The following is a 22,985-nucleotide window of genomic DNA, read 5'->3' as shown; positions in this document are numbered from 1 at the left end:
TGTATTGTTTAGGGATGCTCTCCCAAACTGGCTAGCTTGTTTAGGAAACTCTAAGGAGGCAAATTTCACCCTGATGCATATGGAAGCTTTCTTGCTAAAAGTTCAGAAAACCTTTTCCACCAAGTCATAATCCACTTAGAATGAATTTTGTGACCAGAAATTACTGGATACTCAGTGATGGATGTATATGCAAAAGTATTCTCATTCAAAACTACTTTATAGATATTTTTAAATCTTTGCAGAACACTTATCATGACGTTTGAGATGAAATGGTTTCTCTATTGGAAATAAACTTTGGAAAAAATATTATTATTGCTAACTGTAATTGTTGCTAATCATCATAATGAACAATCTGCAAATAAGGCATTTGGGAAAATTTAACAAATAGACCCATGGAATATTGGTCCCCTCCATCCTGGACTGAAACTTCCATTCAGGAAACAACCCAATGACAATCAGTAGGGGACAGTATAAATACATTATAGTGCATCTATACAATGGAAGACTGCCACTATAAAAAGAATGAAGAGCAAATAAGGCAAAGAACAATGCCTATGTTAGCTTTTGTCTACTAAACAGGAGGAAGATGAGAATCTATATTTTTGCCTCTTGTAAGCATAAGCATAAAGTAACACAAAAGCAACTAAAACCAGCGGTTAACTTTTGGAGGGGCATGGGAACTGAGCAGATGGGCGACTGATGAAATGGAGAATCTGTATTGTATTATCTTTTTATACTTATTTGTATGTTGAACAAATGTGAATGTATTACATATCTTTAAAAACATTTTTTAAGAAACGCCTCTCAGTTCCAAATTTCTATTCACCTATTTCAGGAACCATCAATCTACCACTTTAAGTACACGTTGGAGAAGACTGAAAGTTGTCATGTACTCTGTCTGCACCAATGAACACAAAGTCTTCTGAGAATTTCATTACGGAAGCAATATTTTAAGTACAAAAATTAAAAGAAAATCCCCAGGAAATACTTTCCGCGAATGTTTCCGATTTACAAAAGATAAGTGAAATTCATTACACAGAGAACATAAAATGTTTGGATTGCAAAGTCTTTCTGTGCAACAATATATTGACACACAACATAAGAATATAGCTTGAAATACAAAAATACAGTTGTGATCCAGGAAATGGCACCAAATTAGAACAGTTTTATTATTTAATATACCATTGTATATACATTATTCTCCCAAATAAGAAACAGTTTGATTCCAAAGTTTAAAATGTAGCTTCCAAAATGAATCTTTATTGTAAATTTGAAAAAAGTCCTGCAAATTAACACAATTTTGATCCTTGATTAAAATATGCAAATATGCACCCTGTACCAATCACCTCTCTCATACAAAATGTTTATTATAAATAAAACTTTCAAAAAAGATCTTGGATGTTTATTGCACATCATATACAATGTTTGCCACTATCTGAAAGGCTTTCAGCCTTCCACTGTATTCACTGTTTAAATTATTTACTCAAATCTGGGTGAAGACAATACTCTGTAAATATTAGCATATGTAGGATCATATATGATGTTTACCAGAAACAGGAAAATATAATCTTATTGGACTGCTTCTATCACTTTTTCTAAAATAGGAATGACTGTTTTCTAAGCAATTACAAGAGATCTAAACAAATTAAAAAGTCCTGTCCAAATGTCAGTTTTCTCTTTTCAAATAGAAATCACATGTGTAGGCATTTTACTCAGTCTTATAGTTCTACTTCCTAGGACCAGCCCTTCTCGAAGTATATATTGTTAAAGTCACACTACAAGATTGCTAATCATGCTGTCCATTGTCAACAGTTACTGTTTTGGTCTCAACATCTTCAAACTCTCTTAGCCTTAGTAAAGCCAGCACAAACCAGCCAGAATGCAGTGCCCTTAAAAACAAACAAGCAAATGTCCTAATAACTTTTCAAACCATCTAGCACAGTGCCTAGCACAGAGCAGGCATTCCATAAATATTTGATGAATGGATATACTATTTTTTAAGACCGTTTCCTATACTTAGATGTATTAATGATTTATGAGTAATATGTTGATTTAGGGTACACAGATCTAACATGACGACTAAACACAGAACACATATGACATGGCAAAGACACTGTTAGTTTCTACAATCCTGTCCCAGGACAGAATATGCACTTTAAGGGTTAAAACTATTCCAATAATAATAAAAACTGATTAGTCAAATATTTTTATTTTGCCAAGGGACTCTAATGGTATTAGCCTTTGACAATTTCCAGACATACAATGAACCCGAACAAAACAAAACCAAATTGCACTATTAGAAAGAAACAAGTCCATGAAAGCAGAGAGAGGAGGCACCCGTTAAGGAACGGCGACTTCAAGGAGACGGTTGTTTTTTCGTTTGCATGTTGGGACACTCCCATTTTTCTGGTTGCCCTGAATAAACTTCACACATACTTTGTCCTGTCTGAATTGCACCAGGAACCTAGGAGAAAAGAATAAGACAAATTAAAGCACACACAGAACAGCTGATCATTGTACTAACATTAGCTTTTGTTTTCAATGGACATTGATCTTGACAAGTTTTTCCCCTTTATATTAGTGCTTCTATACATAGAATCAGATCATCGGGTGTTATATTGCCTTTTAATTCCAGCAGTCATCATTTAGCCCTAAGTAAACTGAAGTTCATTAACTCATCATATTCCAATAAGATAAGAATAATTATTTCCATATTTCAAATGAAAAGACCAACATGCTATTTTTCCATTTTTCTCCAATTTTGCATAGCAAAAACATAAGCCGGGGGCGGGATCCTATCAAATTATCAACAAATTGAGAAAATGAAATAAAGAATTTCAGAAAAAGAAAGGGCCTAGAGATCCTATAGACTAAGGTTTCTAAACTTTGGTTATTTACGTACTTTCTACGCAATTTTTGTCATATCCATGACAATAGCAAAGATCGAAACAGCTCTGTTCTGTAAACATTAGTCTCAGTTTCACTGTCTGAATAGCCCATGTTTTGCAAACATTATCTACTGCAGTGAAATGTGATACGTAAGCTTCTGATTCACTGGTTGTTTTAAAATGATAGTATTTCTGAGCTTAAATTTTTTTTTTTCCCAATTTGAAAACCTGAAAAAAGCTATAGTTCCAGAATGACTTGTCTGAGATATCTCTCTGGCATGTACACTCTTATCTATGTGGGTGCAAGAAAAACAAAAACATCTTTAAAGCTTAACACAAATATACACATTTGAAAAATCAAATATTTTTACATTTTAATTCTCAAAGACCACTTGTAGTATAACAAATGTATAGAGTCCTTTTTCCAATAACTTTAGCTTACACAGGCTGTCTCCATGTTCACAATCCATGATTGCAATTCACTCTAGAAGTAACAACAATAGCCATAATTTATCAAGTATTTACCATGCACCACATTGCTTATAGTAAGTTACAAATATTAACACAACTTTAAAACAGTCCTATGAGGTAAGTGCTATTATTTATCTGTATTTCATCAAAGAGAAAACTGAAGCATTGGCCCCACAGTAAGGACAGGGGTAACCAAAGAATCATCCTCCAGCAAACAATAATGTCCAATGTACTATTTCACAGTATTAATACCAGTTAGAACTTCACAGCAAAAGGACTGTTGGTTAGTTGTTTGGGTTTAAAATATTCAGAAAAACAACTGTATAACTTAAATAATATATATATGTGTGTACGGGGATGTGTACTATGTACACACGAGTATATACATGTACATATATACACAAGTATTTTAAAAATATTTAATGGAACAAATTGACTTTATTTTTTGATATATTCGGAACTTCATTTTTTAGAAATACTACACCTGTTATTTAAGGTTCTCCTTAAAATGCAACCATTTGAAGAGTCTGGGAGTCTAAGAACTAGAAATTACAAAGCAGTTGAGTTTCTCAGCAATTCAGTTCTCAGTTCTACACGTCCATGTCAAAACTGCTTGAAGGAGTACATGGGATTTTTATTCTGCTTCTGTACACTGACATCCAGTTTATCCATAATGATGGAGACTGGGTTTGTTAGAATAGCTACTTCTACTTCTGAAAAGGCCGTACAGAGGAAGGTTTTGGTCACTGAGCTGAAGGCTATTTATAATACTACTCTGTACCGTAGGCAATAAAATGGATCAAAGCCACTTAGGGCTGGAAAATACATTACGGGCACCTCTGCCCATGACTTTATAAAATTTTGTTTAAATTTAAAATGCTCTCCAAAAAGATTATATAATCCCTGTGTAAGAGCTCCCCCAGGCTATGAAACAGAGGCTACATGGGAACCTTGCTCTGACATGTGGCTTCCTGTGCTGCCTGGGCAAGGGACCATGGGTGCTATTTTATTTTTACGAGATCATTCAAGAATTAGAAATCGGAGAAGAAGAGGTGTTACAGGCTGCTTTATAATACCATTAAATGTTTGTTTTCTTCAGGGGACCACACTGCCAATCTTTACTCAGACAAGCACATTTACTGAAAGCTTACACATCCAGGATGTCACACCCCTCTCTGTGACAAGGCAGGGTCCCTGAAGACCAGAAGCAAACCATCGCCATCAGTGTTCTGTGTTCGCGTGCCTCAAACACAAACTGTGAGAGCTACTGGAGGGGTTCCCAGGTTGATTACATTCTAGAAACGGCTCACGCTCTCCTCCCAAGCCCCTCAGGAGAGTCATAATGTGCAACAAGACTAAGACTCGAAGGCTCTGAGAAGGGCTGTAGTAAAAAAAGATTGTAAATCTGCACTGGAGAACACTTTCTTCACAGCTCATCGTTATTAAGATCCTGCGAAGGCAGTGTTCTCAGAATACCGGTTTGGGAAATGCTTAAAAGTAGCAATCCTTTGTGGCCTGGCTGTTGGTGTGACTTTTTTTTGTAAAAACAGCCTTATTAATCTAGTTGGCCAACTACAAGCCTGCTTCATCCATATACCAAATAGTTCTGCATCTGGAATACACATAATATTCCATGATAGTGGGAATTAGCAGTCCCACCAAAACAGAAGCCCAGCATCCCAAGTTATACAAAATTTCAACTAGAGGGAGTTTAAAGCTCTAATAGGCTCTACCAGGTAAAACCTTAATTAACAAGAACTCAACTAGTCATTATCGTTCTTCCTACTATTGTTTTATGCGAAAGGACTCAACAACAAAGAGTTATTTAACCCAAACTGCAATTTCCAATGTAGAGTATCCATAAAGGCCAGTCTCCCACCCAATCTGAACACTACTCTTGGTGTAGGATGAGAATAGATAATGACTAAGGTTCTATAGATCCTAACACATCAAGGAGAGTACGTTTGGCTTACAAAGGTGTAGAAATGAGTATGAACTGGTTTTAGAAAGACTTTTAGAAAGAGCTCAAATATTATAGGCTAGTAAAATCTTAATTGGAAGATAAAATCATTTCCTGAACAATCTGGTTACATAAATTTTTACTATATGCAAAAAAGTACTTAAGCAAATAGTAAACAATCTATTGAAAAGTAATCATTAAACAGCAAACAACATAACTCGAATTCATTCAAATAATCTTATATTGATGGATTTAATAAATGAGGGGGCCTCCAAATTGCATGCAAATAATGTCTATAATTAGAGCCTTAATGTAAAGTAAAATATGCACATTTCAAATTTATACAGTCTTAGCACTACTGAACCCTTGTCAACATGGAATGCTTATTCTATACTCTAGTTATCTATGTGAAAATAAAGGCCATGCAAATATAACACATCCAAAACAGCAGTCTTGGTTTCACCACACCCCAGACACCCCCCAAAAACGGTACTGCCATTTGGGCTCAGGTCCAAAATCTAACAACCAATCTGTTAATAAATTCTCTTGCTTACCTTCAACCACATGGGGAACTTGACAATTTCTCACTGCCTCCCACTCACACCCTAGCCTAAGCCACATCATTCTCACCCTAGACAGCTCAGAGAAGCTCCTATTTTCTCTGCTTTTACTCTTGCCTCCCTATAGCTACTCTCCACACTACAGCCAAAGTGATCTCTGAAAACAATAAATCAGATCATTCCAAACCCTTGCTCAAAACCTGTATTAGTTTTCCATTATTCTCAGTAAGATCTCGACTCTTTACCTCAGCTACCAAGCTCCCACATGGCTGGGCTCCTGCTTCTCTCTCCAGGGTCTTTTTCTATCATTTCACTCTGCCACAAACCTCACTCATGTCTCTGGGCCTTTGCACCTGCTCCTTTTGTGCCCTGGAAGGCATCTCCCTAGATTGCTGCCTGTCTTGCTCCCTTGATTCCAGTCTTGAGTCAAATGTCACTAAAAAGAGGACTCCCTGATCTCCATATCAGAAATGATATCCTCTGACCCTTAACTCGCCTTCTATTATTCCCCTCCATAAGCACTTGCCACTAACCAAAATTGTGTCACCTAGTTATTATTTTATTTGTGCATATTGGTCTCTTCCACTAGGATGTCAGGTGCATGAAAACGGAACCTTGGTCAGAGTCCTTCACCTCCCACCCATCATCTAGAATGAATGCCAGACATGTGCTCGATATTTAATAAGTAGTGGTTGTACAAATGAATGTGATCTGACTGCTCAACTAAAACAATAAAAGTGAAAGTGAAAAGGTATATGCACGCAATTCGTAAACATACTCATCGGAAATTTCGATATTGAGCTTCTGTTTGGTTTGGCTGAGAGTCGTCCGGTAGAGCTTGGTGGCCATTTCAATCAGGTGGTCACTGCTGAAGAGAAAGTCTCCTTTACTAGCTGCTTCAGAGCCCTAAAAAGACAAACCCAGAGTCAGACTATCATAATTAAAGACAGCTTAGGAGGTAAATGTCCACAGGTTTGATTGAAAACATATTCACAGCCTCTTTAAAACATCAGCTACTGAAATCCATTCTTCTCAATAAACAGTAATTACAAAAGCAGTATTCCTTCCAACTTGCTCCGAGCACTTTAGGAAGGTTACCTAACCCCTTGCTACTCACAGTTGTTCAATGGACCAGAAGCACCATCAGCATCACTTGGGAGCTTGTTAGAAAAGCAGAACCTGAGGCCCTACTGTAGGCCCACTGAATATGAACTCACGACAAGATCCCTGGGTGATCTGTTTGCACATTCAGGTTCAAGAAGCACTGACCTAACCTATAACTCATTCTGAAAGAGCTGCTTCAAAAACTCCTCAGTGATTTGGTTAAAAAAAAAAAAATAACAATAACATTTCCAACAAATATACTAGGGCAGTGGCTCGGAACCTTAACTACACAAGGGACTCATCTGGGGAGCTTTAATAGAATAGGATGCTTATGTACCATTCCAAGAAGCTCTGATTTGGTTGAACTGGGGGTATGGCCAGGGCATTAGTGTTATTTAATGTGTAATCGAGGTCCTTACTGACATAGGATCTGATGTGCTCCATTTAGGTTAAGATTCACAGTTGGGAAAACAGGATAACTAAGCTTATTGTAGTCTTTCTAAGTTTAGAATCAGCTAGATAGGTGCACTATTAGCTAGGTGCATGTTCCTAAATATGATTACTATTCACTGATATCTGCTCATTCAGTGACTATTTATTAGGTGACAAGTGTTACGTTAAGCACTTTACATAGTATTTCATTTAATCCTTTTAACACTATGAAGTAGGTACTGTTATCATCCCCATTTTAAAGAGGAGAAAAATTAGGAAGGCACATGAAAGCGAAATGACTCGGCCGAGGTCATTGTAAAGTTAGTGAATATAAACTCCAGAGCTTATATTCTTAACCACTGCTTAACCAATTCAAGTCAGGTGGTCTCGGTCAAGCTAAAAGCACATAACATTAAAAAATCTTTAGGTCCAAATTATTAGGCAGTTGTTTGTTGTAGTTACATTCTTTAATAAAAACTCCCAAATTAAAAATGAAGAAGACATTCACTAAATTGGTATATAGAAGAAATAGCAGGAAGAAGCATAATTTAAAACATCTTGATACTCCTTTGCAATAGTTTCAAAATAATGGACACCATAGTGGGTGTAAACAAAAGCTATTCAGGAAAATTAGAACTCAAGTGAACAAGGCAATAAAAGTGATTAATCTTATTCAATTACTGAAAAACCAAGCCTGAGATTTACATCGGAGTCAATACAGCCAAAATTTGCAAATCAATAATAAGGATATATAAACTTCATGTAATAGGATTATTCGATGCAGAAAATTTTAAATCAATGGCTGAGAGATTGGACAATTGCAGAGATCTTTCAGTCAAGTCAGTAGTCGAATCTTTACCTCTCTGAGGTGGATGGCAAAGAATCCATCATTCTGTGAGCTCATCGATACTTTGGTCACATCCACCAGGGGAACTTCTGACTTGATCTGTCCAGACTTTTGATCAGCAAGAAGGAGATTATTATTTGTTAAGAGGAAAATCCGGGATGTACTCTAGAACAAAAAACAAAAAAAAGGATGTAAAATCAATACCCCCAAAATGGCCCACTGGTTTAAAGCATTAGCTATTTGCAGAAATACACATTTTATTCCAATATCTTTCAGCGTGCATACCTATATAAACCAAGAACACACTAAAAGACAGAGACGATGTATTTTAATTCATAAAAATTTCAGAAAACAAGCAAAATTCCACTTAAGCTTAAATAAAGGTAAGGGAAAACAGCTCCCTTCACAGTAACTCTGCTGAGAATATAAAATGTAAGTTTTAACATTCAAAAAACTAAAGATGACTGTCCCAACTGATAAAACACTTCTTACAAGTCTTCAGGGTTAGCATTTTTACCTTCCCATTTGCACGGTTAATTTTGTTCACAACTTCAGCAATGATAATCTTTTCTTCAATGGCATCTTTGAGTTTCTTATATTTGGGATTCTTATTGATTTCCAGGTAAGCCCCTTGGAATGGTTGCCCAACGCTAAAGGGAAAAAAATTCCCTCACATTAGAAGTGATTGCAAATGGAAGCAGCACTGGAAAAAGATAACAGGTCAATTGATTCCAAAGAGTGTCTGACAGCTTCACAAAAAAAAGTTAACTTACTTGATATATTTTATACATTATAGTTGTACCTGTCCTAAATATAAGCTGGAAATGGAAACTTAACCCTATTTCAAATATATTTTTGATGTGATCATGGCATTTGGTAGGTGGGACTTTGATAAAAATCTTATCACATGGAATAATCAATATAGAAATCACAAGAATGACAACTACAACCCAAGCCCAGGGTCTCATGTAAAAGAAAAGACAATTCCTTCTAATCTGCTGACAGCTACCCACAAAAAAAAAAAATGTATAAATGCCTTTAAACAATATGTAGCAATGGAAAAAAGCACAAATCATACCATCACCTGATCCAAAGAAAAAAATTTCTTTTTCTTGAGAGTAAGAAAATCAATAGGCCTTCTGGGAAAAAAACAGATCTAGAGCAACCACTTCAGAAGAAAACTATAGAACAACTAACATTATCATGTAATTCTGGCTCTAAAGAGGCAATATATGAAAGAAAAATCAGGCCTTTCCTCCTAGGATACACCCCTCCATGGAGAGAAGTGGCCGAGGTCAACATTTAGAATCAGAGCAGTTTTCCTTCTACTTCTTACAAAAGGCATAATCGTGCACATAACACTAAAATATCAATTTCCCTAAAGAATTGTGGTGAGACAGTCAGGGTAGCTTCTTCAAAGACACAAAACAAAACAAAACAAACCCAAACAACAACAACAAAACCCAACTCTGCAGCTTCATTTTGAGCTATAAAGTTCTGGCCATTTGCAAATACAGCTTTACATGCCTGTGTTGTAGGTGGAGGATGGGGAAGAAAAATCCACGTGGGTGGTCAGTGTTTCACAGCAACCAGGGTAGGAAAGGCCCGCACCCATGAAGGCTGCTGCTTCACACAGTGGTGGGAGGGTAAATTATTCCACTCCTCAAACTGCTGTAGGGGTAAGTGTGCCACTATCCCTGAACACTGATGAAACACTCCGCCCACCCAGAAAAAAATTGGCTTGACGTTAATATTTTTTGTTGTTGTTCATAATCAAACATGTTTTTAATAAAGAGTGCTAAGGGCCTTTGAATTTGTTTCTTCAAAAATGCATTTTTCTCTCCCCAGTTTCTGAAGAGTCATCCAGAGGGAATGTTAATTAAGAAGATTACTCTGTAATTTAAAAATATATAAAGAAAAAGTTAAATAAAATTAGTTGCTGGAGAAAGCAGAGACAATTTTTCTATGTGAATATGCTACAGATAGCAGGCACTTTGGACAACTTTGAATTTTGACACTGTTTGACTTAGGAAAGTCAAACAGCCAAATCAGCTGACCAAGGAATCTGTGTCATTTAAAATATTTAAACCAAATGAGTCTGGCAACTTATGTTCTTTAATCCTTTAAAAGGAAGAGCTTTCAAATGTGTGAAGACATAGAGAATATAAACACACCATATGTAATAAATGTAAATATACTTAGCATATAATGCATTTTTATTTCTAGGCCATTCTTTGGGAGAAACTAAAAGCTGTTATAGATTTGGCTTGAAATTATACAATCTATTTTTTTTTTTTTAATAAATACCAGATGAAAAAGGGATAGGAATTCTGCGGGGAAATGATGAACTTAGGAAATGTGAGATGAGCAGTCTTTACCAAGGAGTTCACTGGGCAAACTTGTAATCAGTGTTCCTTCTTTCACTGAGTACTTGGTATCTATACTAAAGGAACTGAACTTGCTGCACAGGCCACCAGTCATGCTCAATGAGTCAGCAGACCAAAGGCCACCAAAGGCCAGTGCTTAAACAACACTCAAAAAGTGATATGCTAGCTTGTCTTTTCGTTTATCTTAAAAATGAGATTCTGATCCAGCTTATTAAATAAAGTAGGAAGACTGGAATGGTGATTGCAGTATATGGCCAACAGAAATTGGAATTCTAAATGATCACATAGTCTCTAAAAACCATGGAAAACTAACAGGAATTTCCAATGTAAATTTATCTGAATAGCCTATACTATATATTATTTTAAATGGTGACTTCCAATTATTTAGTTAAGTGTTCAAGCTTGACAATGGAATAAAATCAATAAAGGTAATCTCATTTCATTATAGTTCAGAAGCCCTTGCTCCAATGTGTCTGTTATTCATATCCAGCTGCTCATAAAATAATTCATAGAATTAAAAATTTCTCGTGTATTACTGAAATCAAACCCTACTAGAAAAGACCTACAAATATATTTGAGAAACTTTTAAAATATTGACTTTTATGAGTAAAGCAAAGCCATAGTACCTAGATGGGTATAAAGCCTTCTTGTCTTTGAAGAGTTCACTGGCTTCTAGTTTCTCTTCATAAATAAGTTTCTGCTGGTCTGTGAATTGGTCCCTGTATTTTTTACACTGCGATATACAAAAAAAAGAAAAAAAAGATATTGCTTATATAAATAAATCATTACTCATTCTTACATATAATAAACCAATTTAACAGCAGCAAGAATAAGAGTGAATGTGTATAAAGTATTCACTTAAAAAGACAATAGCATTTTTCTTTTGTGGGTTTCATTGCTTATAGTGCAGAATTTGGGATGCTTCTTCAAAACATACAAGGGCCCTGCTGGCCTAGGCCTTGATGGGGGTGTCGTTTCTTCCCACGATGACGTCAGTCCCTGGGTATCCTTCAGTCCTGAGGCTGCCACACTCTTACAGATTCACAGTGAGAAAAACATCATACAGCACAAGCTGGTGCACACATTTACACACACACAATACTTATCCTTTCAATACGTCACGCACTCTATCATTTTCTATTCTATTTCGTTTAAAAATGTTGGTTGTAGCTTACTAAATTGATTTCATGACCCAGAAATGTGCTATGACCCTACAGTTTGAAAAACACTGTTCCAAATCCCCTACTACCATTTTACAATGTGGACATGAGACCTGAGAAATCTCCTCTTCACCCCAATTCTGAGATTGCAATGAAAGGAGACAGGGGGTGGTGGGAGGAGCAGGGCCAAGTTTTTTAGATGACCTCTCTAAAAAATTTAGTAACAGATGTGGTTGAGAACCACCAACATAACTGTATAAAGGGATGTTAGCACTGCCGCCCACCCTTTCAGGAATAAACACACCTCTCTCATTCTCCACCCGCCATCTGAGGGAAGTGAGGGTGAGATTCGGAGCCAGGGGAGGGCAGAGGCAGAGCAGGCCCCCAGCATGAGCAACTCCCCATCATTACTTCTGAAAATAGTTTCTGTGTCAGACTCAAAAGGGGAGATGAACATGAAACATTGGTGAATCTCTCCAAATTGACTCACTAAGTTAGGAAACAGAACTCAGAATCCAGTTTCATATGTTGTGCTGGTACCAACCATTACACTAATTAGTGACGCTGTCACTCTACACATACATGATTCTCGTAAGGAACAAGCCTACATTCCTGGGCAAAAAAGAGTTTCTCCCAGAAGATGTATCCATCAGTCATTCACTTACTAAATATAAGGCCTTCAATCCAATGATTTTATTATTTCTGATACCTATATGTATTTAGCATTCCATTTATCAACTAAGTTATTAAAATAAAGTCGACACCTAAACAAGTACCCCATGCCAGGCAACACCTAAATTACATGTGATGCTCTCATATAAAATTGAGTGAGCCAAAATATAAGGCAACATCAAATAGAAATTTTAATCCCTTTAATGTCTCTGAGGGGATTTTAAAGCTTTTTTTCTAGTCCATCAAAATGTCTGAGTTCACATGTATGTCTGTGTATGCGTTCAATAAATCTTACCAAAGTAAACTCCTAACTTGCAGGATTTAACTACATCATGTGAAGATGTTCAAATGTTCAAATTTAATGATTTTTATTTCCTATTTACTATGATTCTTTTAGATAGAATGGAAAACAAAACAAAACAAAAACAAAAACAAAAAAACCTGAACTACTTGAAAGTAACCGGAATCTGAAAGGGAAAGACAATGCAGCCATCTGCTCCCCACCCCGTTTCCAACCACAGAAAGACTACCAGCAGGACACCTGGCTGCTCTAGGCTTTCTCACGAAGGCCAAGTACAGTGCGTGATTGAAAAATATCAAAGTTCTCAAGTAATTCTCCTGCAGGCCAGAGGAAGAATTTGGTAAAAATCTGCTTCCATAAAACACTTCTTAAATGCTCAAAATATATGATAAGAAGTCTCCGAAAAAACATAACAAGACATTTTTTTACCCTCCACAAATGGAAAATCCTTTTTAGTTCCTTGTGAGTAGAATCCAAGAATAGGTAAGGTCTTGATGGCCAATTCTTGTCTATTGGAGATAAGGAAGGCATCTTATTTTTCATTTCCAAGAAATATTTTTGCACCTGAATTGGGTTTGACAGAAAATACCAGATGAGTAAAATACATGAGAAAAAATATTGATATACATAAACCAGAATCAAACAAAGCAGTCTTTAGTGGAATTTAGCACATTTTAGTCCATAAACTTCTGAAACTCCTCTGGAAAGTCTCTATCCCACTCTTCGTATTGGTTGGGGAAATCTGAGCTCTACCAAATGTTTAAGAGAGAAGACTAATAACACTAATATTAATATTTACACTAATACTAACACCAGCTAACAGTAGCCAGCTGTACTGTTTTAGCCATTAGTCACATGTGGTTATTTATATTTAAATTTTAAGTAATTAAAATTAAATAAAATTAAAAATCCAGTTCATCAATCACATTAGTTACATTTCAAGTGTTCAACAGCCATATATGTTGCTAGGGGCTATTCTACTGTACCACAAAGGTATAAAACATTTTCCTCACTACGGAAAGTTCTATTGGACAGCACTGCTCAACAGTACTTAGTATGGGCCAGGCACTGTTAAGAGCTTTATATTGTTATTTCATTTTAATCCTTACAATTAATCTATGAGCTCAGTGCTACTGTTATCCCTATTTTACAGATGATGAAATCAGGCTCCTAGAAGTTAAGGAACTTGCCCAAGTCACACATCTGTAAGTGGCAGAGCAAGCTAGCTCCAGAGTTTGTACTCCTCTGAAAGGCAGAGGGGAACTTTAGAGTCTGTCCTGGCAGACTGGCACAGCCTTGCTCTCCTTCACCTCTCTACCCACTAACTTGTTTGCCAAACTTGCCTTGCAGCAGCAGTTTGGTGGTGTATTTCCCCCAAATTCATATGCTGAAACCCTAACCCCTAATGGGATGGCATTAGGAAACGGGGCCTTTGAGAGGTAATTACATTTAGATGAGGTCATAAGGGTGGAGCTCCCATGATGAGACTGGTGCCCTTAAAAGAGGAGACAGAAAAGAGCTTGATTCTCTTTCTCTGTTTCTTTGCCATTGTGAGGAAAATGAGAAGAGGCCCTCACCAGAACCACACCATGCTGGTACCCTGATCTTGGGCTGCCCAGTCTCCAGATCTGTGAGGAATAAAGGTTTATTGTTTAAGCCACCCGGTCTATGGTATTTTTGTTGTAGCAGCCTGAACTAAGACACCTGGCTTTCTTGAGTTTGCTTTCCTCAAAGTATGCTCTCTCTGTCAAATAAGAACATTTTATTAATTATGTACAGGCCACAAATAACTCTTTCGGACAGAATTCTGCCTGAATTTGAGGGGAAATGATTTTTTAAAAAGTCACAATCTCTCAGTGTCACAGTTATGATTTGTTACCAAATAAGTCATAAATTATTGAGTTGGTCCCATTAACTAGTTAATCCAATAATGCTAATGAGTCATATACAAAATGTAAACTTACAATTCTCTGAATCGTAAATTCATAAATTTTCTTTCCAGCATTGGCTCTGAAGAATTTCCTGTATTCCCTACGTACCTTTAAAAAGGAGAATGCAGTGGTTAATATGTGGCCAGCAGACGCCCATAAAGAAGATACACCTCTATTCAAAATGAAAATAGGTAGAATAAGTAAATTTATAAGTGCCTCTCCTGATGTAGTAAAATAATTGAAGCATGTTGACACAGTGGATTTTAAGTAGAGAAAAAGAAATTAAGAGATGCAAAATTATAATATCAGAATATTTTGATATTTTAAATATTCTTAACTAGTTTTTAAAGAACCTGATGATTCGACAAGAAACATTTTACAGGTATAGCTGCAAACTCATCACAAATCAAAATACATTTCAGAAAATTATATAAGGTAATTTTCACTTGAAATTGCTTGCAAAAGGCAAAAAATGCCTTATATATAAAGATAGGAATTCAGTACTATACACTGAGAACTGAAGGTAACTAAGAATTAAAAAAAAAAAAAAAATTGAACTATCATTATCTTTCATTTAATGGCATCGATCTCTCATCCCTACTCTTACCAGTTTTTCTAATGAATACTATAACTGTGCTTAAGATGTTATAGTTTTAGTTTACCTATTTCTTTGTTGTTACACTGTCATTATTTACATTGTATACTAATGTCTAACAAATAAAATAACTGAGGGAGGTGTCTGCTGAATGAATGAATAATTTTTAAATTGAGGGGAAAACTTAAATATTTTTATTATCCAGTCATAAATGGGAGAGTTAGAATTTAGCAAAATATCAGCCAATCTGAATAATTCAGACTTTATGTACCTCTTTCTTTTGTCTTTACTGTTCTGGGTTTAACTGCACATGTTCAAAATATTTCTACATTAGGGGTGGTAAATTAGCAACATACTAACCAAATTCAGTTTGTAGAAAAATGTTTTATATACGTATTTTAAATTAACAACTTCACATAGGAATTCAGACTACAAGTTTCTCTTAAAATTTTCTAAGATCCAGCAACAGTGAGCCCCGTCCCCACATGACAAGGACCAAGTAGCTAGCTGCATGCTCCAAACCACATGAGGCCCCATCATTCTAATCCACCTTCCACCTGCTACTTCTCTTACCCTTGTGACCTGGTCCCTCTGGGCAATTGAGTGCCAGACTCATTCTCTACACCTGCATATTACTCAGGTTTAAAAATTCTTCCACACATCAGACAGACAGTGCTTCCTTTTATTCATATTCTATGTTACCGATTATCATTTCTCTTATAGCCATGGAGTTGTTTGATTCATAAGCATTTCAGATTTCAAACTTACAAGGTTAGAGGGAAAGGGAGAATTGATACCTATTAATTGGCTCCTGAAGTTATAATAGTGTAGGAAAGCAGAAGTTAAAGAAGTAAGGTTTCATGAAAACATATCCTTAGAAATATACTAGAAGTCTTACTACATTTAGCTGAAGGTCATTGTAACTGAGCTCACTGCAACATGTTTTTTGATATTCATAGGACAGGCCCGTTCTCCTGAAACAATAGCTACCTACAGAAAAGGCCTAGTGACAACATGTTGACATACAGAATAGGTTTCCATCATGGACTCTGGAGTCCCAAAAGGGTCCACCGAACTTTATAATCAATTCTATAAGAATCAAGTCCCTTAAAAGGGCAAAACTATTGATCATTATCAACAATTCTTTATAATAAAAAGTACAAAATTATTTCATTCTTCGACTTCAAAGAAGTGTAACTTTACTTCATAACAATAATAATGGTTCTGTTAAACATGAAAATACCTCTGTTTTGTCTGAAACTGGAAAAAAAAAGACAGTTATGTCTAATTAGCTCAGTTAACTTCAGCTAAAATAGAATTCACCTACAAACTCAACTTGGCTTATAGGTTGCTAGCACGCATTACTAATATGAAAGTATTTTTGAAATTATATGCAGTTAGTTAAACCCAGAAAACTGAAGATAAACGTGATGGTGCTGGTAGAAGTCATTACAGAGTAAAGATCTTGACTCAATGTTGTTTGTTCTTTCCATTTATGAAAATTAGAATGTAAACTCAAACATGTAAATAAAATGGGAAATAAAATCCTTAGTTATGATTTTTTTTAAAAAGTAGTTCTTGAAACATCTTAATTCATAGTTATTTAATTACTTCAGAAATTACTTGATGAATAGTCAATATAATCAAAAAGTTTAATTTTCTAAAAGGTTATAAGCTAAACATTCAGGGAAAAATGCGGATTATTCAAAGCAGTGTTTATGGATACTGCTAATGCTGTTCAGATTCAGTCAATGGTTTCCTGGATGATATTCAAATATTTAGAAAAAGATGAATTGTTATAATATTAAAGTAAAAATAACTAACAATAGTGTCAATAGGGCCTTATTATCCCCAAAAGACAGTATGGATGGCTCCCTAAGGTGATGAGTAGTTAAATATTCGGAAGACAAAATCCTTATCCTCTCTGAAGGTGTTCTTAAGGCTTTCTGGAGCCCAGAATCCTATTTACTTACATGCATCCTTACCTAAACTAGCAAGCATCACTCTGAAGTAAACCCTGCCCTGAACCAGAAGACATTTGAATTTAAAGTTTTCCTTAACCTGAATGATCCACTGCTGGTCTTACTCATCTAAATCTGTAAATTTAAATGAAACCTCTTGGTTTCTATGCTGAACAATTAGAGAACAATTAGAATAATGGTCACTTTGAAGAAAGCTCTGCTTCAGGAGCCATCATTGTAGCAGAATAAGCAGAAAAAGGGAAACAAAAGCCTGATATCCCCTGGCTGGTCACAGTAGACGGTGGATCAGCTTTTAGCTCAACTATTGTGATTCTGTCTCATGAATTAAAACAAAACAAAAAAAAAAGGCACTTCGTCCTCCTAAAAAAAAAAAAAAAAAAAAACCAACAACATAAAACAGAACTTGGATAAGAAAATGTCTTGGATAAAATATGCTACATTGCTATCACTTTAAATCTATTATTTAAAGAAATACACCACAATAAAATTAGAAAATATTAGTGTACAGGTTTATTCTCAAAAAGAAACAAAATTAGGCAAGATGACATTGTAAGAGACTGTGCAGACCATCAGTAAGCATAATCGATCATTTCCTCAGGGTTAGTAGATGCTAGGCTTTATTGAGTCCACTCTGGACAGAAAGAAGGGGTTGAGGAAGTACCTTCAGTCCAAGCCAGTAAGCCCAAATGACAGCAACAGCATGCTTACGCCTAGCCTCCTCCTTCAAGCGTTTCAACTCCCTTCGAGCCTAGAATGTTTTAGATGGTAAATAAAAGAGACAGCCCAACGCAGACAGCACAAATGACCAGGAAAAGACACCCCGCCAAATAGAAGAGCCAATTTATGAATAAGGATTTCAGAATGATAGAGGAACGGTGCATAATCATTTAAACCCAAAGAATCAGTGTCAGGCTGGTGCAATCCCTTTATTTTTAGTAAGCTGAGATTGTTTCAGAGGAGGGCAATCTGTGTGGTACCCAAGGTAAGCACTCCTCCGACCCCTTATTTTCATTCTTCTCCTTTTTTCTCCCCTGTTTTCCCTCCCTCCTTTATCAAACCTTTAGAACTATGAGCGGCTCCTAATAATTTCAGTAGACTTCCCTTTGCTACCAGCACAACGGGGTGGGGTGGGGGGTGAGGAGTGGAGGGAATTCCTGAGTTCATTAATTTGGATGTATAAAAAGACATCTCTGGTGAATAACTATTTAGAAAACTGGAAAGAATAAAAGTTGTTCTCCTAAAGTTCAAAAAACCCACAAAACTTGAAATTCTTTCCAAGTAGCAAACTAGAAGTAGCATGTATCGAAATTCAATATTAGCTAAGGCCCCAAACGAGGAAATATACTGAAACAAGATAAAAAATGGAACAACTTATAGGTTTAAAAAATTAATATTAGAGAAACATTAATCTAAGCCATGTCATTTTAAAAGAAAGGAATAGACAGGCTTTGATTTTTTATTACATTATACTCAGACTGGGAAACGAGCTCACTCAGTGCAGAAATCTCAGGGTTAATTCTCTCTAAAAGTCCCTCTGCCTCTGCTAGGACATTGTCCTCTGCTTATAAAAGGGACTAGTTTGTTCTTCGCTGATTTTCAAGAGAAAACACAAATGAACAACTTTTATGAGTTTTAGGTAACATGGGCCAAATGTTGCTTTTCTCATTTTACTCACAAGATGGGCTTATAATGCTGACAAGGTAGACTTAAAAACATAGGACTATACTGATATTCGTGTTTCTAACTGGAATACACATTTTTAGCAGAGATGACCTTTGATTTTCTAAGTAACGAAAACATCTAAAACTCTTGTCCCTTGGGGTTTGTGAAATGTTCACAGAGCCCACGACTCTGCCTGGGGATTAGCAAGAGCATTTTGGGAGGCCTTTGTTTCTGAAAACAAACAGCTGATGCTGAAATTCCTGGGATTCTTCAGTGGCAATTAAAGCTAGCTTTGCATGAACACAGCTTTCTGTTAAATCACAGATGATAATTCTTTCCACATATAATATTTTGCTTATAATCATCAATAACTGCCACAGTGAGCCTAAAAAAGTTTCATTCATAGATTAATATTTAAGGCATGCGTTAAAAGAGTTTCTGTTGTCAACATATTGCAGAAAACCAAATAAGGCCCAAACCTGAACATTCTCAACATGCTCCCCCGCCCCCAAAATCTCTAGAAACTACAACTATATGTCAGGGAAGAGAAAAAGGAGTTTTAAAAAAAAGCAAAAATTAAACATGCATGTTACTTCTTAAGAGTTTAAAAAAACAGCAACTAGTGTCTCATTAGTAAGCAATTAGTCTTTTTTGCCTGTACATGCGTAAGCTTCCTACCATGTACTGCTGACACTAACATCTCCAGGTTTATTAGACCCAGCTGCTAGGCCATGCACCAGTATGAGCCACTATTAATTATAGTCGTTCATCCCCTGATATTCTAGAACTACAGACTGATTATTGCAGATTTGAGGATGGAGTGATGAGATGTGCATGTAAAGTACCTTAGATCCAAGCCAGTAAGCCCAAATAACTGCAATAGCATGTTTATTCCTAGCCTCCTCCTTCAGCCGGCTCAGTTCCCTTCGTGCCTGTGATGCATGTGAAAAGGAGTTACAGAAAAGTTTAAGGCAGGAAAGGTTACTGCTGCTTTTCAATGGAGAAAGAAGAAAGACACTGGTCACCAACAAACAGTAAACGCTAAACGCAAAAGCGTGTGCCACCGCCCCACACCAAAATGTTGCAAAGAGCAAGAGGCAAATGCGTGCTCAGTAGCTTAAGCCAGTGAAACATTTTTTGTCCCCGAAGGAGAGGGTCCGAGAGGATCCGTTGTTCCACACGTTACTCCCGAACCCCTGCCTTCCTGGGGGTGGTCTCTGGCCTACCTGGGTACCATGCCAATATGCAGCAATGGTGGTGGCAGCTTCCTCGCAGCGCTTTTGATGCTTCAGTTCTCGCAGGATTTTTCGGGCCTGAGGTGCAAAATCACCCAGAAAAATAGAAAGTCAACCAAAAACTGGAATCCATAGTGATTCAAATAAAAAATACAGGAAGAGACAGTCATAATACACATTCTCAAGTGAAAAATTAATAGCTTAAATCAAGAAAAGAAGTTGCTTATTAGCCCAAAAGGGACTATGAGAAGGTGGTAAATCAAAACATCATGAAGCACAAAGGAGTAGCCCCCAAACCAGATTGGGACAGCAGCCTCCCATATCCTAATATGTGACAGGAAACAAATGTGACCACAGACAGCAATGTAAGCTGGTGCATATCGAATAAAAGGAGTAGTTTTCAGAATGAGGTTGGAAGATCTCCAATAATCCTCTAAATTTATTTTATCACTTTTATTAGTTGTCCAGGGATATAACTATAGCTGCATTTTTAATTCAACAGATGTTTAAAAATTTGTTAAAATACAATTTCCACTGGTCCCAAACCAGTGGCTTCTATCCAGTAGCTGCTAAAACCTAGTTTTGTGGGTGCCAGGAGAATCCCTGACTTGGAAGTGGAGCTTGAATCCTGCTTCTGATGTCTCTAGACTGGAGACTGGACCCAGGACTCAAAAATTAGGTCAAGGAAGGCAGCAATTTCACTTACTCTACGTGCTCAAAGTTGTACTTTGGCATCTGCTGTGAGACAATTACCAAGTCCTTGGGTTACTCACAGGCCTAGACACAAGTCAGTTGATATTGCTGGATTCCTGGCCCAGGACTCTACCCTCTGAAGGCGTCTGGGCCTGGGAACTACCTTCAAGGAGCCCTGTTAGATCCAGCCTACTCCACCAAATCTCTCAAAAGGGCAGTGGTCAGAACAGGCTCTGAAGTATCTATGACTCAGAGCAGAGGTCAGTAAATTTTTTCTGTAGAATGCCAGATGGTAAAACTTTTTGGCTTCGCAGGTCATGTGTTCTCTGACACAAGTACTTAACTCTGCCACTGTAACACTGAAGCAGCCACAGACAAGATATAAAATAAATGAGTGTGGTTGTGCAGCAATAAAACTTTATATAAACTTGGTATTTCATGTATATATTTATACAAAATTACCATCTCATATAACTTTTACATGTCATGAAATATTCTTCTTTGTCTTTTTTCTTTTTAACAATGCTTAAAAAATATACAAAACATTCTTAGCTCTCAGGTTGTAGGAAAACAAGAGGTAGGCTAAATTTGACCTGTGGGCTGTAGTTTGCTAACCCCTTGACAAGAAGGATCTGGAACTAGATCGCCCACTGTGATCCCCACTAGAACAGCTAGAGCTTAGGATATTTTGATCATTATGGGGCAGCCAGCAAGACGGTTACTGGGAAGTTATGGGCACTGCTGGGCTGGAGTGCTGAGGCCTGGCAGGACTCACAGGTGGGGAGGCAACAATGTAACAGCCTTCTGAATTACAGCTTCCCTCATAAACGGGGCAAGAGGATACTGAAATCATGTACAGAATTATTTCAAGGTCTTCCTGTTCAGAGAACAAAGCTCTTGAAAAGAAAGCTGGTTAGAAGGAAGCAGCCAAGACATGGTCACCAGGGCCCCAGCTTGGCCCACAATATTTATTCTTTCCACCTGACTGTTTACAGAGTAAACAGGAGACGGGGAGCTCTCCCCTGCAGGATGAGCTTAAGACATCATCCTTTGTGAAGAACCTAAAAACCCGCAAATAAATAAGGCTCACTTCTTTGAAACTCACCTTCCAGCCCCGGATATAAGACTGAATTACCAAGGCAGAACTCTTTATCTGTTGATACCTCTTTTGTTGCTGTAAAATGAAAGGGGAAGATCTTAGCAGCTCTATTTATATATCTAATAAATATACCGCAAGGATTGAAAAGTATTTGTTCACTTAGTGCAATGAACTCTTGACCACTCATATTCTTCTGGGAATCAATATGAAAAGAAATCAAAATATCAATAAATCTAAAATTATCAAGGCACACCTAGTTTTATTGTGCTTTGCTTTATTGTGCTTTGCAAATATTACATTTTCATCAACATTGAGGCAAGACTCTTCACCAGCAAAAAGATTACGACTCACTGAAGGCTCAAATGAGGGCTATTTTTTTAATTAAGGTATGTACATTGGTTTTTTGTTTTTGGTTTTGGTTTTTTTAGATATAATGCTATTGTACACTTAATAGACTACAGTATAGTGTAAACATTATATGCACTGGGAAACCAAAAAATTTGTGTGACTTGCTTTATTGCAATATTTGCTTTATTGCGGTCTGGAACCGAACTCGCAATATCTTTGAGGTATGTCTGTATAGTTAATCCAAAGTATGTTTTAAGGATGCTAAATATAATTAATTTTTATATGTCTCAGGACCCACTATAATTAACATCCCTTCTTTGTATTATGCTGTTATATAATATAGGGTCCAACACACGGTAGCTACTTTGTAAATGCACATTAAATGAATACACACTGCGTATTGAAGAATGAATACACACTGAGTTCTGCATATGTTTCTGTGTTCTCTTTTCTCTGTGCACATCTCACCATGCCAGCCTCCACATCCCCGGTTCTTTCTAGATTTGCCGCTTTTACTCTGCCTCAAACTGGGAAATCAGCTAACGAATTTAAGTAAATGTCTATTAATTGACTTAGCTTTATTTATTGAGCTCCTACTCTGCATATAGCCCTTTAATTGAACCATGAGGATATAAACATGAATTCGACTCCATCCATG

The 22,985-nt window shown here is 36.7% G+C and overlaps 1 protein-coding gene across 6 annotated transcripts in view; it reads right to left on the bottom strand.

Moving 5' to 3' along the window:
- Nucleotides 1-1,145: 1,145 nt before the first annotated feature.
- Nucleotides 1,146-22,985, bottom strand: part of MYO1B (myosin IB) — a 159,273-nt gene continuing 137,433 nt past the window's right edge. For 4 of the 6 annotated variants that reach the window (XM_039844289.1, XM_039844290.1, XM_039844287.1 and 1 more), the window contains exons 21-31: nucleotides 21,986-22,054; nucleotides 20,179-20,265; nucleotides 19,798-19,884; nucleotides 17,952-18,038; nucleotides 14,747-14,821; nucleotides 13,212-13,346; nucleotides 11,276-11,382; nucleotides 8,780-8,912; nucleotides 8,275-8,427; nucleotides 6,658-6,785; nucleotides 1,146-2,464 (exon numbers count right to left, since the gene is read on the bottom strand). In XM_039844289.1, the coding sequence (XP_039700223.1) occupies nucleotides 2,341-2,464; nucleotides 6,658-6,785; nucleotides 8,275-8,427; nucleotides 8,780-8,912; nucleotides 11,276-11,382; nucleotides 13,212-13,346; nucleotides 14,747-14,821; nucleotides 17,952-18,038; nucleotides 19,798-19,884; nucleotides 20,179-20,265; nucleotides 21,986-22,054 (1,185 nt within the window). In that variant the 3' untranslated portion in view covers nucleotides 1,146-2,340. The remainder of the gene's footprint in view (nucleotides 2,465-6,657; nucleotides 6,786-8,274; nucleotides 8,428-8,779; nucleotides 8,913-11,275; nucleotides 11,383-13,211; nucleotides 13,347-14,746; nucleotides 14,822-17,951; nucleotides 18,039-19,797; nucleotides 19,885-20,178; nucleotides 20,266-21,985; nucleotides 22,055-22,985) is intronic. The other 2 variants (XM_039844288.1, XM_039844292.1) reach the window with 2 other exon arrangements.

This window comes from Pteropus medius, unplaced genomic scaffold (genome assembly GCF_902729225.1).
Source record: "Pteropus medius unplaced genomic scaffold, Ma_sr-lr_union100, whole genome shotgun sequence".
Lineage (NCBI taxonomy): Eukaryota > Metazoa > Chordata > Mammalia > Chiroptera > Pteropodidae > Pteropus > Pteropus medius.
Note: the sequence above shows the minus strand (reverse complement) of the source record. Positions and strands in the feature narration are given on the sequence as shown.